We start from the raw sequence: 12,233 nt of genomic DNA, 5'->3' as shown, positions 1-12,233 counted from the left end.
ATTATCAATAAGGAAATTAATAACAAGTGTTGGAGAAGTAGTGGAGGAAAAGGAACCCTCATTCCCTGCTGAGGGAAATGTAAACTGGTACAGCCACTATGGAAAAGAGTATGGAGGTTCCTCAAAAAGTAAAAATGGGGTTACCTTTTGATCCAACAAACCTCTCCTGGGTACCTACCCGCAAAATATGAGAACATTTATTCGCAAAGATATATACCCAAATATGTTCATTACAGCATTATTCATGGTGGCCAAGACACAGAAACAACTAAAGTGTCCTTCAATAGATGATTGGATAAAGAAGATGTGGTATTTATAAGCCATGGAATATTTCTAATCCATAAGAAAATATAAAATACTGCCACTTGAGACAACATGGATGGAGGTTGAAAATATTGTACTAAGTGAAATAAGTCAGTCAAATAAAGCTAAGAACCATATGATTTCATTCATATGTGGGATATAACTGAAATTCAGAGACACAGAGAACAGTATGCTCATTACCAGAGGGAAGGAGGTTGTGGGGAGTAAAGGGGGCCAAATACCTGGTGATAGAAGATGATATGACTTTGGGGTTGGGGACACAATGCAATATACAGATCATGTATCATAGAAATGTATACTTGAAACCTATATAATCTCATTAACCTATATGACCCCATAAAATTTCATTGAAAATAAAATTTTAAAAATATGCTGAAAGAGTCAAACAAGCAAGTACCCTTCTTTTTTGCCTTAATTGTATCAAACTTTGATCACTACCTATCATTAGAAATGAACACATACTGTGCTGATTTAGAAGTCTAGTATGTTGAATCAGTTGTGTGTGTTGAGTGTACACTTTTGATGAAATTATTATATTAACTCAAATTATTCATAACTTTAATTGTTACACTTAATGTCATTAAACACAGTCATACTCTATCAATAAATACAGAGAAAATGAGCAGGAAAAGAAAATGCCTTTTCGAAAAGACATATGCAACCTTATGTCTATTACAGCATTATTTACTCCTAGGGGCCCAGTGCACAAATTCATGCACCTTGAAAGGAACTGTGGGCCACAAGGCTGCGGTGGGCACAGGGATGGGTCTTGGCCCATCCTCCAAGCCCCTGCTTGGCACCTTTCACTGCGGCCCCCGGTCCCCTGTCTGCTGGCAGCTTCGCTCCCATTGCTGCCACTCCCACCTGCTGATAGCACAAAGCGATTAGGACTGGTGCCAGCAGCGGGTGCAAGTGGAAGCTGCTGCCCCAATTGCCCCTCAGAGCAAGGGGAGGTGGAGAAGCCTCATGAGCGATCGGGGCTGGTAGCCACCACTCACACCCACTGATGGTGTCAAGTGATCGGCACTGGCGCCAGTCACCAGCAGCGGGTGTGAGCAGTGGCTGCAGTGCTGGCAGCGGGTGCAAGTGGGGCCGGCGCTGGCAGTGGTGTGAGTGGCAGCTCTGGCACCAGCAGTGGGTGCAAGCAGGGCCATTGCTGGCAGCGGGTGAGAGAGGTGGCTGCTGGCCCCGATCATCCCTCAGGAGCAGGGGGAGGTGGAGAAGCCCTGAGAACAACCAGGGCCTGCAACTGCCACTCGCACCCGTACCCACTGGTGGCGCCGAGCAATCAGGGCCAGCGCTAGGTGCCTGGAGCAGGTGCATGTGATGGCTCTGGCAACAGCAGCAGGTGTGAGCACCAGGCAGGGCTGCGGCATATGGGAGCAAAGAATTTTCAGTCACCACTAGATGATCGCCCTGATGACTGGCGCCCCACCTTGGTCTGGCGCCCCAATTCACCTACTCTACCATCCTTCTGTGGCCAATGTCCATCATGTTCCATGCTCTGCCGCCTGCTGCTAATGCCTGCCATGTTCCGCGCATGCCCCCTGGTGGTCAGCACACATCATAGCGACTGGTTGTTCAGTTGTTCGGTTGTTCTACCATTCTATTTGCATATTAGGGTTTTACATATATATAGATAGCAAAGATATGGAAGCAACCTACATGTCCATCAGTAGATGAGTGGATAAAGAATATATGGTATATTTGTATAATGGAATATAACTCAGCCATAAAAATGAAATCTTACCATTTGCAACAACATGGATGGATATAAAGGGTATTCTGCTAAGTGAAATAAGGCAGACAAAGAAAGACAAATACCATATGATTTCATTTATATGTGGAATCTAAAAACAATAAACAAAATAGAAACAAACTTATAGATACAGACTATATTTTGATGTTTGTCAAATAGAAGGGTAGTTTGGGGTGATGGGAGAAGAAGGGGGAGGGATTAAGATGTGCAAATTGGTGCCAGGCCGGTGTGTTGACCTGTGAACCAGGAGGTCATGGTTTGATTTCCAGTCAGGGCACATGCCTGAGTTGTGGACTGGATCCCCAGTGGAGGGCATACAGGAGGCAGCCAATCAATGATTCCCTCTCACTTGTTTCCATCTCTTTCCCTCCCCCTTCCTCTCTGAAATCAAGAAAAATATATTTTAAAAATTGAAAAAAACATGCAAATTCACTGTTACAAAATAGTCATGGGGTTGTAAAGTACATCACATTGGATATAGTCAATTATCCTATATAATAAAAGGCTAATATGCAAGTAGACCAAATGGCAGAACAACCGGTTGCTATGATGTGCACTGACCACCAGGGGGCAGACGCTAAGAAGAGGAGGAGCATAGCTCAGCCAGAAGTCGGGCTCACCTCTCCTGCCTCTGTGGCAGCGTTAAAGACCCCTCGGGGGTTGTCCGCCTGCAGGCTTAGGCCTGCTCCCCCGGGCTGTGAGAGGGTGCAGGCTGGGCTGAGGGCCCCCCCTGCCAGTGCAGGAATGTCATGCACCAGGCCTCTAGTATTGCAATAACTATGTATGGTTTCAGCTAGGTACTAGAATTATCTAGGTTATTCCTTTGTAAGGTATATAAATATCTGATAACTATGGTGTACACCTGAAACAAATATAATATGGTATGTTAACTATAATTGAAAAAAAAAGTTTAAAAAGAAAATGCCTTTAATTTAAGGGAAATAAGAAAGGAGGGAGGAAAGGAGGAAATGATTTTGATATGGGAGTTACAGAGTGAAGAGAACACTAAACTATGGTGTCAGAAAACTTGTACTGGTCACAGCCCTGCCACTTACTCATTGTGTGGCCTTGTATAATTCACTTGGTTTGACTCAGGTCTTTACTTCCTTTATCTATGAAATAGTCACTTGAACTATTTTTCTACAATGTCTCTTCTATTTCCCAAATAGTTATTCTAAGAACCACTATATTTTCTATGCTTTAGGAATTTTATCTACCTCATAGAATAATAAAATGTCTGAAAACAGAAGATAAAATATGAATCCTAGTTTTCAGATACGAGAGTTAAACAGAGGCTAAATAATTTTCCCAAGATCACTCAAACAGTTGACAGTATAGTTTGTCATGTAACACAACATCTTATGATTAGGTATTGTGTCTAATCCTATGATATGAAAACTTTCCCCTTACCTTCATTCTCAAAAAGGTACTTTCAAGATTGATACAATCGGGTACACTTTCTCTCTCTCTTAAGTATGCTTGAGCCCTTCCCCACCCCCTACTTTCTCCAGGGCACCCTTTCTCTCTCTCTCTCTCTCTCTCTCTCTCTCTCTCTCTCTCTCTCTCCCTCCCCCCCCCCTTTTCTTCCCTGTGCATACCTTTGTGCACACTTTCTCTCCTAATCTCCAAAGGACCTTCTTTTGCCTCTGTATCTTGTTTCCTGAGCCCGTGCAGCCCAGCTGGCTCACCTTTCTTACTTCTGTGACTTTCTAAATGAACTTTTGTTTGTATTTGAAAAAAAAAAAAAGATTGATACAACAGGAAAAAAACATACATACAACAATTCTCTTATGCAATTTGCCTTTTGCTTGATAACTTGAAATGAGTTTGACTACCTGTAATCAATGTATATATATATATATATATATAGCAAGCCATTCAGATAAGCTAGGAAGATAGATGGTATCACATTGAGCTCTAATCAATGCTAACCATCTTATTTTTCCTATAGCTGTAAGATTCTGTGACCAGTGCCATTTGATCAAGCCAGATCGCTGCCACCACTGCTCTGTCTGTGCTATGTAAGTGACAGCTATATTTTCCCTGGACTAAGCTTTGCAATTGATGGTTGCTAAGACAACAATGTGACTGATCTTAACATGTAACTGTTCCTAGATAAGAGCATTTCCTTTCAATTATAATGAGCACATGCCAAACACACTCATAGGGATGATAATTCAAACTATTCTAAAGATAGGAAAGAAAAATAAAGTCTCATTTAAAAAATAAACATTTTAGCCCTACCTAGTTTGGCTCAGTGAATAGAGCATTGGCTTGCAGACAGAAGGGTCCCAGGTTTGATTCTGGTAAAGGGCACATACCTCAGTTGCAGGCTCAACTTGGGAGGCAACCAATTGATGTGTCTCTCTCACATTGATGTTTCTCTTTCTCTGTCTCTCCACCTCCTGTCACTCTCTCTAAAAATCAATGGGAAGATATCATCAGGTGAGGATTAAAAAATAATAATAAATAAACATTTTATTTTAGAACAGTTTTAGATGAATAGAATTATTCTATATAGTAAAAGGCTAATATGAAAATTGACCAAACGGCAGAATGACCAGTTACTATGATGTGCACTGACCACTAGGGGCCAGACGGTCAATGCAGGAGCTGCCCCATGGTGGTCAAAAGCAGGGCAGTGCTAAGGACCCCTTGGGGCCTGGCAGGTGGACATCCCCTGTGGGGTCCTGGACTGTGAGAGGGCGCAGGCCAGGCTGAAGGGACCACCCCCCTCTTCCCATTGCACAAATGTCATACACCAGACCTCTAGTTGTAAAGATAATTCTCATAAGTCTCACACAGTTTCCCTATTATTAACAACTTATATTAATATGATAAATTTGTTACAATTAATGAACAAATATTTATACATTATTTTGGACTTAAATCCATACTCTATTCAGATTTCCCTTAATGTTCTTTTTCTGTTCCAAGATTCCATTCAGGACACCATATTACATTTATTTGCCATGTCTCCTAAGGCGCCTCTTAGATGTGATACTTTCTCAGAATGTACTTTCTTTTATGTAACCTTAACAGCTTTTAGGATTGTCAGGTATTTTGTAGAATATATTTCAGCTGAAATTTTTCTGATATTTTTCTTTAGATTAGACTTGGTAGTGTGTTTTGGGGAGGAAAACCATAGAGGTAAAATACCATGCTTATTATATCATACCTAGGGTACATAATATAAACATGACATCATTGTAATGTTAGTCTTGATCATCTGGGTGAGGTAGTGTTTGTCAGATTTCTCAATTATCAAGTTACTCTTGCCCAGCCAGTGTGGTTCAGTGGTTGAGCATGACCTATATACTAGGATGTCATGATTCGATTCTGGTCAGGGCACATGCCCAGGTTGCAGGTTCAATCCCCAGTAGGGAGGAAGCTGACCAATGATTCTCTCTCATCACTGATGCTTCATTCTCTTTACATTTTGTATTATAACTCAGTACTACATTGTTTTGTTACTCTAATTGTTCCAGCTTTGTAAAACCACACTTTTATGTTAATTAGGTATCATCTTCATATCTTTCTTCTTGGGTGCTTATTCCACTTGTATTTATCTTACCCTTGATTCAAACACAGATGTAGCCATATAGTTTCTTCCGTAGTTTTAATTAACTATATATTGAGCAAAATGAAGGGCAATATCCTAGACGTATTCTCTGTATCAATATCCTAGATTTCCCAACCACTTTTATAGATTGGACTTTTAGGCATGCAACTTATTGCCAGCATGATCCTATAAATTGTTGTGCTTGGCTAATACAAGGAATAACTGAGAACACAATAGTCTTAGTGTAGCTATAGTGGAAATCTAGGAATGAGTGTACTGGTACCATGTAAAAATACTGGTGAGAAATTGACTTAAATTATGAGATTTTGCTTCATTTCCATAGCCCTACTTATCACTCTATATTTTGCTCCCTTTTTAGGTGTGTTTTAAAAATGGACCATCACTGCCCTTGGTAAGGCCCTTTTATTTTATTCTTTCCTCCAAAAAGAGTCTCTTAATATGCCTACTTTAGTAAGCACAGTTGTAACATGCCTGTTTCTGCTATTCACTGAGCTCTTATTTATGTGAGGGACAGGGGGCTTAACATTCTAAAGCAAGAGTAAATATACCTTAAAAAGTATGGTGGTGAATTCTTGGGGTCACAAAGCTAATGGTCTCTTGTCGATTAGCTTTAACAATTAGTCATAGTAATGGAATAAAGCACAAATAGTTCTTCCTTTTGACATTATACAATCAGTTTTTTTTGTTTTTTGTTTGTTTTTTTGCTGTCTTGATGTTTACTTGGCTCTTAACAAGTAGGCTACTGTTTAACTGAGTAAACAGTTACATTTTACACATTTTGCCTTTGTCCCTCCTAGTCAGCCAATAACCAAATCAAAATACTGTAAATAGTTAGCATCAGCAATTCTCCAAATTTTTGGTCTGATCTAGAGAACCAGTCTGAAATCATCTAACTACAAAGAGAACATGCCACACTGTACTAAATGTAGCTACTGAGATTTTAATAGGTTTTCAGCATCCAAGATCTAGGTTTGATTGGGTGTGTCAGGAACCAGTTCAGAACAATTAGATTGGCCAGGTGTCTCTGTCCCTGTGGATGAAAGGAATAACAAGTGTGATGTTAACTTGCTTTTCTAGTTTGTTCCTCTTATGGGAATTTTATTTCTGTTGAATTTCTACACAACACATAATGAAACAGTAGGAGCAACATACTTGCATTGCTTAATTCACTTATGTATCAGTGTGCTCTCAATAAATGGGTCCTGATTTCAAATCAGTTTTTCTTTTCTTTTTTTAGGGTTAATAATTGCATTGGATTTTCCAACTATAAATTCTTCCTTCAGTTCTTAGGTTATTCTGTTCTCTACTGCCTGTACATTGCTACAACGGTCTTCAGCTATTTCATCAAATACTGGAGAGTAAGTTAAAAAATCCTGAATTCCCTGCCCCCCCCCCCCAAAAAAAAAATAACCACACAAACACACACATACTCCAGTCTGTGACATTGTTTGCCTTATTTTTTAATACATTTTGAAATAACTAATATGGAAATAACCATAAGGGAAAGCACCAAAAGCAAGTTTCCCATGTTGAATATTCTGAGATTCAGGAGCTGTTATTTAAATATTCCTATTTAAAAAGTTCCTGTCGGCCTAACTGGTTTGGCTCAGTGGATAGAGCGTTGGCCTGTGGACTGAAAGGTCCCAGGTTCGATTCCAGTCAAGGGCATGTACCTTGGTTGTGGGCACATCCCCAGTAGGGGGTGTGCAAGAGGCAGCTGATCGATGTTTCTCTCCCATCAGTGTTTCTAACTATCCCTCTCCCTTCCTCTCTATAGAAAATCAATAAAATATACTAAAAATAAATAAATAAAAAGTTCCTGTCATATATGAGAATATTTTTAAGGCCTTCTAGAACCTAACCTCTTGATTCTTACTAATTCTTTACAATGTACATCTCTTGTCAAGCTTTAAAAAGTCACATGTTACCAATTATAGACTTGACAAATGTTGAAACAAATTCTACATCCTTAGATTCCTAAGAAAAAGTGTAACAAAGTACTCCCTCATTGTTAGAAAAATACTTTATAATTCCTTGTTCAAAGGAGAGTTGCAAAATTCCTACAGGGAAAGAAAGATACATTAACTTATCTTCACATATTACCAAAATGAAATGAGGAGCCTTATTTGAACTTTGTATAACAAACACTGGGATTCTAATACTGGCTCTGTTAGCTGCTTTATAGGCTCATTAACAAAATCAAGTGAAACAGTTGTTGGAAGTACTCTGCCTTTCAAAATATGATTCCGATAATTATAATGAAATCTAAAGAAATCCTACTTTCATCTTTCTTCTACTTGAAGATATCCATCATAGCCCATCTATTTCCAAAATAATTGAATGTAGGCTTTCAGTTTACATATGTGTACCGGTTCTGGCAGCAATATAATGAAATATTTTGTTTTGTTTCATGCCAATGGACTCCGGAAGACATTACCTCCATACAACTCTAGTATAATTACTAAGATACCATAACGTTCCATAAAGAGGATTGTCCAACCTGAACCTTAATAACAAAAGACAGATGTAGGCAGAGCTACTAGTTATTATTTTAGGAATTGCACAAGAGCCTGTACAACAAGAATATCTTACCTCAAGCAGAGAGGTAAAGCAGCAGGGAAAAAACATGAATCCTGTGACCAGAATATGGATTATAATAAACTTGGGTGTTGGGGGGGAGAGAAAGGCACAGCAGTGAGACTCTAGGTAGCTGAGAAGATTTTAATTGTTAAATAGTGATTCACCCCTAGTAGTGTAGAAAATTATAGTGATATGTGCTTTCCACTCCTCCTTCCACTTGCTTAATCAATTCAGATATTTAATAATATTAATAATTGGAAATAATATAATGGATATAAAATTCTTCAACTCAGAGATACAAAAATATAAACAGAAATGAAGTTTTCTCATCAATTTTGTATTTTCCCCAAATATAAAATGCTTCATCATCTTGGTATTTCTTCATTGGTACCTTTCCACAACACAGGATCTCCTATCAATTGCTCAGGTTTCTATGATATGTTTGGCATTTTATTCATACACTATGCTACTACCCTGAAAGTAAAGAAAATAACTGCATCCAATTCATTAGGCGAAATGTCAGCCTTGGTCTTCACTACTGACTTTACTTGGCTCTTAACACAGTAGGCTACTGTTTAACTGAGTAAACAATGTTACATTTTACACATTTTGCATTTGGCCCTCCTAGTCAGCCAATAATCAAATTAAAAAATGTCACCCAGGTGCCATATGCTTTTTTTTAACTCTTGAAAGTTAATAGTTGGACATGAATCAATCACCAGAAATATGTCAGTATTCACAAGCAACATCAGGGATGAACATAGACTTGTCCTTTCCTATGCCCTCGTTTCTTCTCTGCAATATACTAGCTTCTGCCTGACATATGTGAGAGAGGCGATTAAACTTATTTTGTCTTGCCCTCATAATGAAAAAGACATTCAAATAAATGATTCTTTGCAGTTTCTCCAGCTAGAGAGCACTTTGATGTGGGCTAGGGTTGGCTTTCTCAGGGTAAATTGAGTCTCCCTTAAAATGAAATGTAAACGCTGCCATTTATTATTTTTTCTTTATTTTATTTTTTCCATCACCATTTAGTCCCTCTATACTATACCCCCTTTTGCCTCCATCCACCCCTCTTCCCCCCACAATCACCATACCACCCTGAAAACTTATCTGACATTTATTTTAAAAGCTATGTATTAAGAAAGCTAGCTGTGCTCCTAAGAACAGCAACATCTATTTGTATGGTACTTTACTATTTTCAAAGCACTTTTATATCTAGTATGTCATTTTATCCTCACCACAGCCTTGTGAAGTAGACAAAGAAGGAATTGTTAGTCTCATCTAGAGATGATAAAACTGTGGCTCATAGTGGTTAGGTGACATGTTCTGGATTATCCAGTTTATAAGTTTCAAAATCAGTATTGAATCTGACTCAAAGCCTATTGACCTTAAACATGGTACCATGTTGTACTGTCCATTATAGTCCTGCTGTGGAAAAGCTCTAGCACATTCAGAATGAAGAATTCAGAAGACCATCACATTTGTCTCTCCCATTAATATTAACTTAAAGAGTAGCTGCTTTGTTAGGAAAAATTAGTAACTTACATCTCCCATTTTGGGCCATGAATCTCCTCGTAGAGGCTATGAATTATTTTAGAACCAAGAAAATAAGTATTATTCCACTAGTATTCCCCTGAAATGTTTCTGGTGGTTGAGTAATTTAGCTTGGTTATCTTCTGAGAAGTTAATTTTGAACATAGGGCCATCATCTTCTAACAAAAAAAAGTTAAGTATTAAGTACTTTATCAAGAGACAATACAGTAGATAGTATTTGGAAGACACAAGAGAGTCCTGTAAGAGTACTTAGAGCAGGGAAAGATTTTCAGCTATGCTATCCAGGGTGTGAACTGACTTTATATCACTCCCTCTTGCACAGTTATTTATTTCCCATTTAAACATAAAAGGTAAGAATGAAAATAAATGAGTTTTAAAAGCTTTAAAAAAACATATTCAAAAAGTAAAGATGTGAAATAAAAACCCAGCCAGGTAAAAACCCCTACAAACTGATATATTTGTTTCCTATAAATTAAAAAAAAAAACAATCAAATTCAGTTTGGATGCTTAGGCCAAGAAGAATCATTTCAAAAGGGAGAAAATTTAATGCCATTTTCACCCAGCCCACCTCTCATATGGAAGCATCTCACTGGCTTACTTCCCCTTATCTTTAGCCTTCAAACACACACAGGAAGATTTCCAATATTTCTTCACATCAAAATGAATAAAAATCTCCTCTAAGAGAAGAAGTAAATTGGTACTACCTAAATTTGCCAAGTTTTCCCCAGCCTTAACTTTCTTCTTCTAAGCTAGAGTAGAACCAGATCCTAATGTAAGGTCCACTTTGAGAATTAGCTTTAACTTTATCACTTGAGATCATTTGTAAATATTTCAAAATAATTCATCAAGCCAAAACAATGATCAGCAAGAAAAGCAACGGATAAAGGAAAGTCATTACCACAACTGCTAACTCAAAAATTGAAATTTTTTCTAAGATTATCTATAGAAGACAAAATGGTATGAGCTATGCATGCTATAGAACTTTAAAAAATTCATTTTGGTTTAGGGCTGCATATTTTTAAAAAACTGGTGCCACATGGAGAATAAGATGTCCCAGCTAACTAGAAAAATATTTAGCTACCTGCTTTTAAATTATCCTGTCAAGTCTGCTTAATTTTACAGTCTAAACAGTAATTTTACAGGATGTAATATATCAGCACATTGTACTTCAGCTATAAAAAACAAACAAACACGCACAACCAGACAAAATTTGTAGTAGCTTTAAAATCAGTTCATGACTTATGAGCAGAACATTTTAAAAATTCTACCTATGTGTTTTAACTTCCTACATATATCATAATGACATTTTTAAACACACATATGCACCCAAGAAAATATGACATATAAAGTATTCCAGAGTAACCCACCTTGAGATAAGAGGATGAACCATATGATCTCAAAATTACCTCTAGTTAGTGATTCATGATTTAGAAACTAATTTTAAAACTAAGACATTGCATACCAATTAAGGACTAAGTATACTCTTTAAAAATTCTTTTTCTAATTGGTACATTATATGCTTTATTTTAGAGTGACCTGCACTTAAGCAAGAATCCATGTTAGACTTTGTAAGCTGAAAGCATATCTATAAGAGGCATGGTCATCAAAAGAAAAAATTTTTTTTACAAATTTTACAAAATCTACTTTTTAATTACAGCTAGACATTTTAAACATATGAAAAATTACTAATCTTTATAGAAAAACTAACCAAGCCTTACAACTTTAATTTTTCGTTTCTGTTTATTATTTCTTTTCTAGGGGGAATTACCCAGTGTTCGCTCTAAGTTCCATGTCCTTTTTCTCCTATTTGTGGCCTGCATGTTTTTTGTCAGCCTTGTGATTCTCTTTGGTTACCATTGTTGGCTTGTCAGCAGAAACAAAACCACCTTAGGTAAGACGGGATATTAAGATTACAAAAAAAGTATTAATGTATATCACAGTGACCTGTGGATTATTCCCAAGAAAGAGAAAAACTTCCAGTGAAGCATTTTAACTGCAGTGACATTCATTTCCCCCTGTTGAGATAAATGCAAACAAGTTTTACCAAACAGGAGAGCCATGGTGAATGAAGCTTACATAGGGAAGAGAACATTAGTGAAAGAAACCTCACACAAAACCAAAAATGACCATTATTCTTTATAGTTTATTTTGGGTAATAGCTCTCTCGATTTACAGCTTGAATTTTTTATAAGTGTTCACATGAGGAAATGAAGGAAAGAATCAGTACAGAAGGGAATACCAGAAGTTGGAGGTAAAAGTCAATAAAAATAGAAGAATATAACTTAATGAGCACATCCAAAAGTAGAGTTCTAAGAAAGAACTCAAGCCAAAAAAAAAAAAATTGAATATCTACATTCATCAAGGAGCTGTGTAGGGACTGTGTGTGTGAGATGAACACATTGAACAAGTGAGTTTCTAGAAAATGAATAT

The 12,233-nt window shown here is 37.5% G+C and overlaps 1 protein-coding gene across 2 annotated transcripts in view; it reads left to right on the top strand.

Moving 5' to 3' along the window:
• The window catches only part of ZDHHC15 (zinc finger DHHC-type palmitoyltransferase 15), a 384,007-nt gene that overhangs the window by 178,710 nt on the left and 193,064 nt on the right, over positions 1 to 12,233 (top strand). For both annotated transcript variants that reach the window (XM_059679681.1, XM_059679680.1), the window contains exons 5-8: positions 4,035 to 4,104; positions 6,025 to 6,057; positions 6,904 to 7,024; positions 11,562 to 11,694. In XM_059679681.1, coding sequence (XP_059535664.1) covers positions 4,035 to 4,104; positions 6,025 to 6,057; positions 6,904 to 7,024; positions 11,562 to 11,694 — 357 coding nt within the window. The remainder of the gene's footprint in view (positions 1 to 4,034; positions 4,105 to 6,024; positions 6,058 to 6,903; positions 7,025 to 11,561; positions 11,695 to 12,233) is intronic.

Source organism: Myotis daubentonii, chromosome X, assembly GCF_963259705.1.
Source record: "Myotis daubentonii chromosome X, mMyoDau2.1, whole genome shotgun sequence".
NCBI classification, from domain to species: domain Eukaryota; kingdom Metazoa; phylum Chordata; class Mammalia; order Chiroptera; family Vespertilionidae; genus Myotis; species Myotis daubentonii.
This window is presented reverse-complemented; position numbering and strand designations above follow the sequence as displayed.